The following is an 8,134-nucleotide window of genomic DNA, read 5'->3' on the forward strand; positions in this document are numbered from 1 at the left end:
AGCTATGCCAGGGGCTCTGAAAATGTTCCCTGGCTGGTTTTCTTTACTGGCACACAAAATCCTAAGGGACTGTCTTACAGCAGCTGGAGGTAGATGAGCCACAGGCAACCTGTACTGCAGGCAGCAGCACTCATTTGCAGTTTTCCAGGGTAAGCAGGCACAGCGGGAAATGTGGAGCTTTACAACTGTGCGCAGAGACGGATGCAATTGCAGAAGCATTAGCGTAAGACGAATGCATTTGCACCTACAAAGTGAGGCACTTGCAGTGGTAAAAGTGTGTCAAAAATTTATGTGCAAAATTGCGGAACAATTAGAAGATAAACCTGCTTTTGAAATTGTCGCCTGGGCCCTACTTCTAAAGAGCCTTTCATCTCTCCTGCCTCGGAATTCAGAAAGGATTCTCTCCACATTTCAGATCATCTGTCTCCCTGTTTAATAGCAGTCTAATTATGATTATTTATTAATATTTTATAAAGATGATCAGGCCTTTCCCTTATGCTGTGTGTGAAGATAAGACTTAGTGATTTACAAGCCCCCCTTTACCTTGAGCCAGAACAATAGCCCCATCACTAGGTATCAAAACGTTAAGGAATGGTCAAGGAAGAGCTCTACAGTAATATTTTTCCCAAAATGAATTCCAGAAAGGTTTCTTAAAGAAACACACTCAGTACCAATGACAAGGGTAGTGATTCATAAGCCATAAAGCCTTGCAAAGGCAAGATCACACATGGCAACTTTTCCATGTGTTGGGTAGCTCCCATTTTTCACCATGGCAGCTTTCTAATGTGGATTTAGATAACGAAGAAAGCATTTCCTTGGGGGAGAAATCTTATCGAGAAGCCGACCTTTTTCCCCAGTGACCAATTGCATGTCATGAAAACCAAGGTCCGATGCCAGCAGAGGACAGGAGCAGCTGGACAGGTATGGAAACCTCGCTGCCTGGCAAGGTCCCAGGCAATTTTACTCACCTCTAGTGTAGTCAATACAATCTTCTCAACTGAAGAAAAATAAGCCTCCCACAAGAACTGTGTCTGCTGTCTAAGTGCTAGGATTTTATCCTGATGGATAGACCTGATTGTAGAAGGAATCTGTAATACAAGATGCAATATAGTCAGAAGCTTCAGAAAACAATGCAATCTCATCACATTAATATGCTGCTGACAAGACCTCTCCTCTATTTGCGAGCTGCACGGCTTCAGCGCTCCTGTCCCACACAGACGCGTGCTGCAACAGTTAAAGCCTTGATGTAAAACGAATGGGACACAGCCCTTTATAACCTTTGGTACTGAATATATGATTTTTTTTTTTTAATCTGCTTTCTGTTTTAGGTTTTGGTTGATTTATGGTAACAAAAGCTCCTTCTCCCCAGCGCTGTGGCATGGCACAGTAAGGAGCTCTTTCATACATCCCTCATGCACAAAGGTTTTCATGGACTAATATTTTAACAAACGAGTCCTTGCAGGTCTCAAGAGTCCAACAATAATCCCCACTCTCAAAGTACATTAAAGGGATCTGGAATTGCATTTACCACAGCATGGCAACACTAAGTGCCCTAGGAAAACACAGCAACATCTTAAGTGAGATTCCAATTTTTGGGAGCCTGTGGATCAAACTGTGTTTTACTAATTACTGTGGGTGGAAAGAATAACGCCTCCCACAGCACCTGCTATTCACAAGGGAAAACACCGCTTCTTTTTCCCCCTTTCCATTAAATCAACACATTAATTCTAGTATAAGATGCCTTAGAAATAAACCCCCCAAATTGTCCTGCTGCAATGCTTTGCCATTAAAATTGTAACTGCTCAGTAGGGGAGGGCTTCTCTTCTACGTCTTTCCTCATCCCCACATCCCTCTTTCACACTGGAGGGAAACTAACGTACCTACGTGTCATTCTGTAACTTAGGACATTGACCAAGGCCTCCAGCACACCTCTCTGAGAATGCAAACTGACATTATGAAGCAAATTTACCTGCAATTTGCTTCAGTTGCAGGGGCTACTCCCAGCACCAGAAAGGCATCTAGAATACATTGCTGATTTGCGTTCATTTTATCCAAGAATGAAGAGTTGTGCTTTTGCACCCACTTCTTTTTTTTTGTGATTTCGAACTAGGCCACCTTGTTCTCAGACACTCATTTCTCATAAATCTTTTACTTAAGTCATTAGTCGTAAAAGCATCTACCTGGGCTGTGTGTTGCTTTTTGCACACCCCAGCTTATTCTGGAGTTCTCTTGCACGCCATCACATCCCTCCCTTTCCAGAGCAGAACTTCGCTTATTCCTAAAATATTCTGAGAGGTGGCAGTGACCATTATTGGCTTTCACATGAAATATCTTCCTGAAGAAAATTTGAGATCGTAAGAATTTGTATGTAAAAAATTTCCACAAGAATCAGTAAATTCTTTACTCATAGCCTGCACCCAGGTCTGACACTGCATCCAAAAGGACTATGGCTCCACAGGGTGCAGTGTTGGGTGGGACAATCTCTACTTTTTCAGCCCTTTGTCTCTTACACCTTCATCTTAAATACACTGGTAACTAGAATACAGAATCTGAGTTTATGAGAGTTAGCACTACAGCAAGGTGGATCAGAAGAAAATGGTCAGACTACTGAAGATGGTACTTTATGTTCCTTTGCTATAGGCCCTTTAAGTAAAATACAGGTCTTCAAGTAAAATATTCCCTGCAAAACTAGTATGAAAGATAGAAGTTAAAGAAATGTATTAAAACATGTTTTTCTAACTGATCCTGTCACTATTCATGACATGATGATATAAACAACTACAACAAATTTCATCTTTTGGGTGAGTGTTCTCTCTTTTCATTATTTAAACCCTAAGTTCCAGTAAGCAGAGGGATAATGGACATTACCTGCACTGTCTTGTCCACAGATGTGTATTAATCACACCCGGGATCATTACCAGCAGCAAACACAAGATCAAAGTCACTTCACAGTGCTAAAATATGGCATTTTTTCTATAAACTTAAAACATTTCATTGCATTACGTGCAACCTTGTGTGCGTATGCGTGTGAGCACCAAATAAAATCAATGCTCATTCCCAATGACGCCCTTTGAAAGGGAAGGCTGCCCTGACTGTGAAGGTTACTGCGAGATGCTATGATTTTACAGACCACACCATGCTTGTGAGCGCCTGCCAACACACAGCCAAGGTTGACAAAAAGCCTCGGTGCCTGCTCTGTTACAACAGCTGGAAGGAAAAATCAGAGCTCCCATTTTGACTGCATTTGCCTATTAGTTATTAATCTACTTGTCACGCGAGACAGGTGGGGAAAGTGATGTATTAATAGTAATCTGGCAGGATTACACTGGAATTATTAGAACCTTAATAAAAGGTCATTTCAGTAATAAGTAGGGGGAAGAGAAAAGCCACCCTGCGCAAATAAACACAGAGAGGCTGGATTAAGCTCTCCCCAGTGCTGTGATGAGGGGAATATGCAAATAAAAGCATCCGAGCAGCTCTCAAACAGGAAATGAGAAACTGTAACATAACAAAAACATTTCCCAGAGCAGACATTCAGGCCCTCCGCCAGCTCTTTAAAAACACTGTTAATAACGGTGCAGTAGCTGTTCAATATGGCAGCAGCTGTGAGGGGAACGAATGGCATGTTACCGGAAAGCATGAGCATCAGCAAATTATTATTGTTTAAAGAGAGAAATAATTCTGCTCAGAAAAGATGTGCTGTCCACAGATGCAAAAATCCAACGGCCCTTTTGTATCTGCAGCTCGGATCACATTAAGGAGAATAGGCAGCACTTTGCAAGTGCTAATCGCAAATATTTACTTCTTGAGACAACTAAACAGGCATTGCACCAGATTTTCGAAGGTACTTCATTTCTGGGGTGCCAGAACACCCCAGAACACCTGTACCTTCAAAGGCTTTTCTCTATGGATGTCTAGCTTGCCACCTCGGATATGAGTTGAATTCAATCATGAAAAAAGTCCCTTTTAGAGGCTACTTAGTGGCTATTCCAGATCTTGTGGATCTCAGCTTCATGCTGGGCAATGGCATTTTACCAAATGCTACTAAATTTTCAAGAACATCTCCTATTATCAACTTCTCCACATAGTTTACAGAATGTATTAAGGCTAGAAAACCCTCTAGGGAAACAGGAAAAAAAAAGTGAATTTAAAGCCAAAGTAGATGCTGAAGTTAGCAGGCAATTTCTAATGTCTCAGCCTGCTTTTGTTCCCTGATCTCAAGGAGATTGACAGTAAATGACATGAACACTGCTTCAGAAAGCAATGTTAGATGGTCCAGACATCAAAAAAGGGACAGATTCTGCTTCCCCAAAACTTGGTAGGTGGTAACTCTTGCCTCAGAGAATACCTGCTTTCCTGAGGAGTCCCTTCAATGCCTGCCATCCAGACACACAGCGCTGGTGGGACCCCTGAGGACAAACTTCTTCCGAAGGACTAAAGAACCTGCTTTCCAATGTATTCTCTCTCATCACAGCAGCCAGCCCAGGACAGCTCTGCCTTAAAGAAGCATCCAGGTGCTCGGCACCAGAAGAGGTTTCATGCTCTTAGGAAAAATGAACGTCTTGCTGCATTTAAGAACTTGGCCTGGAATGTGGCTGCAGTGACCTTCAGGTCAAAAAATGAATGATGTCACATTAAATGAGTTCATAGCTGGTGTGACACAGACAATCCCTTCATGATAAAAATTCTTTTACAGTCCTGACCTTTTGGATTCATCTTCCCCGTCCATTTAGATGGCAGCAGCAATAATCAACTGATGTGCTGAAGGCCACGGTCTTTCTCTTACCTGTAATAACAATCTCTCATCGCCTATGACGGCAGCTTGGTTCCAATCAATCACTTCCGAGAACGGCAACTCCCATCCGTTGCTGAGCATAACCGGGACGCAGGCAGCCTGCATGCACACAGAGGCATTGCAGTCGTTAGGTGACCAGGGCAAGCTTCAGGGTTTGCACCAACACCATGACCATTGCTTCCTGCACGACCTCAGAAGGAGAGGCACCACGGCAAAGAATACCAGAAGCTAGAAGCCACAGGAAGGCAGCCCAAATGTTTATGGGTTTTCGTACTTACTCATATGCACTGAGAGGTGGGATTTGCCTGGAGAGTGACATTTGAAATGTGGTGCTTACACTGCCAGATGAGGGCAGAACTGTTAAAATAATGCAGATGTAACACTGGAGAACTCAATACAACACGATGGCCTCCCTTGCTGATTTGTGAACCTTTCAGCAGGGAGCTAACTCCCCTAATTTTATGGTATGTGGCAAGACAACCCTACAGAAAATATAAATCATATTTAATTCCAGGGCACTTTTCCACAAAGGAAGAGTAAATTCCCTATTCTGTTTGATATCAACTCTCCAAACAAAGGCAACTGCACAAACATGACTCGTCTGCCATCACCTGTCTACGAAAATAGGAATTGCTTTCTGTCTTAAAACAAACAAAAAGCATACACATTTAGTATCTATTTCATACCAGTATGATCTGTCTAAATTATTTACTCTTTTCTGAGTTGCACAAGTTTGTCTGCACTGACAGCATGTTTGTGACTATTCAGTAAATAGAGCAGTGTTTCCATAAACAAATGATCGCCACCTCTTTCTGGTCAGCTGGATCACAACGTAAGGTCCAAACCACAAACCTCCTTCTGTGATGCAAGAACCTATTACCAGAGGATCTGCATCAAGCCCGTGTTCTAGTTCAGTTTTTTTTGGATCAAGTCAAGCTTAAGTGCTCTGAATTAGGTCCACAGTAGTGTTCAGATCTCCCTATAGCTCCCAAACGATGCTATAAAGGGGAACTCCTCAGACTGCTATACCTTCCTTGGTCACATGTACTAGACACAGGACTTTAGACTGGTCAAGTCTCTGCATTGCGACAATGCTTATAGGGTGTAAAGAACTATGATCATCTGTAAAGGAACGACATTCGTGCATGAAAAAAGCCAACCAGAAAACACTTAGCAATGTGGTTTCATGTTTAAAACAATCCACTAATGTGGATTATGTCTTTCATAATTTTGTCTTTCATTCCACTTAATGTGGATTACGCCTTGGAGCCAGACAGAATTGGGAGTTCATCATAATCAGTGAATACTGTTGCCAGCCTGTGAGGAAAATCCTCAGTGCCTGCATTTTATCATCATCGACCTGGAGCCTCCAAGTTCTTACAGTGAGGTACACTCCCTGCTTTCTTCTCCTGAGATAATGTATCTAACAGAAGCTGCATGACTCATGGCCCAGATGAGAGAAGATTTGAGCAGTGCTCTTCAGGAGGATCTGAAGTGACTTGTCATTCCAAATAAGCCAGTCTCACTTCTTCCTCTGAAAAGGCTGGTAAGGGAACAGCACTTTCAGGCTATTAATCTTCTGAGCAGGAGCAAAGAGGTAAGTGACAGTCCAGAACCTGGATCTCAAATGTGACAGTAAGTGTAGGATTCAGTGGTTAACCTAAGTGTCCAGCACATTTGGGATACCCTAGGATACCTGAGAAACCCATCAAAGGCTGGCAGACACGACACAAAATCTACTGGAGACCTTCTGGAGAAGCAACAGAAAGCCAGAAGTGTAGCACTGGGCTTCTAAAATGACATTACACACCTACAGTCAGGTACCTGAATCCTGGTCTGCACTGTGGTAAACAATACTCTTTAGTAATGGCTGGGACATTTTGTGGTTGGTGAAGTGATGTAATGCTATTCAGCAACAGCTTCACTGCCAATGCTGGGACACTTCCCAAATGGTAAAAGGACACCCAGAGGCAGGACCCTGTAAGATGTCCTCATCTGCCATCTCACTGACACCAAGAACCCACTCGGCTTTCCCTTCCCACCACTCCAGTCCCCATGGAAATCCGTATGTCAGCCCTAGAGGGGAGCTGCAGCATCTCCCAAGATGCTCTGTATGGCTGACTGGAGACCCAGGACCCCAGGGCTGAGCTGATGCTTGCCAGTAAGAAAGGGTCAGGCCAGTGGCAGCTGCAGTAGGTCAGTATCAGGCTCCATCACTGCTGTCACGGTGATGCAGGAGCCCCTTTGCATTGCCCTCTGCTGCTGGCCAACAGCAAAACAGGGAGACCATTAACCAAAACGGGTTTAAAAGGTGAAGGGGATTCAAGTGCTGTCCCAAGACACACTGTGAGCTCCCTGAGACCAGCCTATATCTACCTTCATGTGAAGCTTCCAAATGGGGCTTTACAACTTCCAGGACACCTTCTGCATGTTCAGCAAGCACCATCTCAAGACAGGCAATGCATAAAGCATTGTCTGTTTGGACTAAGTGAAAACAAAAGCCTACTTTTACTGCCCTGCAGCTTGTAGAGGCCAGTGTCTCCCATGGGAAGTCTCATAGCTTGATAAAATACAGCTCTAAACCAGTCCAACCTCTCAGCCTCACCACATCCAGGGAAACCCTTTTCCTGAAGGTAACACAATTCAACCTTCAGATGAGCTCAGTGCTCGGCTCCTCCTGGGAAGAAGCTGCCAATTGCTCCAGAAGTATGACTAGAGGCTTTTGCGAAGTGGATTACTGTCCACTAGGGAAATGAAACACATTTCCCTGCTCCCCACCTCCTTGCTATTGCATGCTGAATTGCAGCCAGCATAGCCAATGCTTTAAACTGCAGCTCTTACCTGCAAGGCTTCCAGAAACCTGAAAGAGCCAAGCCTGCGGCCACGGGGAACCAGACAGAAAGTGGCATTGTGCAGCATTTCACGGTAATCATACCTAACAAGAACAGGGGAGAAAAGAGAAAATTCAATTAGCATGAGTCCTGGAGTAACTGGGCATGAAAATGCAAACAGCTGTTGAGACCCATCTGGATAACATCACCCCCGACCAAGACCGCTCACCACCAGGTTAACTCCCTCCGTGCACATGTGTGTCAGCCACCTCCCTGGCTCCTTTTTGTTCACCCTCAGGAGCAACCACCATGGGAGAGCGCTGGGAAGAGTGGTAATGAAACTGGGGAGGAAGGAAATCCTTTTGCCATTGCAATAATCAGCCATTTCTATATAAAGAGGTATGCATGAGCTCTAACAACAAACTTTATCATATGAAATATGTTGATACCCAAAAGCACCATTGTGGCACTTCTGTGACACTGATTTCTATTCAGATTGAGTCAAGGC

At 43.8% G+C, this 8,134-nt stretch overlaps 1 protein-coding gene across 1 annotated transcript in view; it reads right to left on the reverse strand.

The window, feature by feature from the left end:
- Positions 1-7,732, reverse strand: part of EXT1 (exostosin glycosyltransferase 1) — a 25,476-nt gene extending 17,744 nt beyond the window's left edge. The window contains exons 1-3 of the mRNA XM_010012054.1: positions 7,637-7,732; positions 4,787-4,894; positions 969-1,088 (exon numbers count right to left, since the gene is read on the reverse strand). Of these exons, the coding sequence (XP_010010356.1) occupies positions 969-1,088; positions 4,787-4,894; positions 7,637-7,714 (306 nt within the window). The 5' untranslated portion in view covers positions 7,715-7,732. The remainder of the gene's footprint in view (positions 1-968; positions 1,089-4,786; positions 4,895-7,636) is intronic.
- Positions 7,733-8,134: the final 402 nt, after the last annotated feature.

Source organism: Nestor notabilis, unplaced genomic scaffold (assembly GCF_000696875.1).
Source record: "Nestor notabilis isolate BGI_N333 unplaced genomic scaffold, ASM69687v1 scaffold9673, whole genome shotgun sequence".
NCBI classification, from domain to species: Eukaryota; Metazoa; Chordata; class Aves; order Psittaciformes; family Psittacidae; genus Nestor; species Nestor notabilis.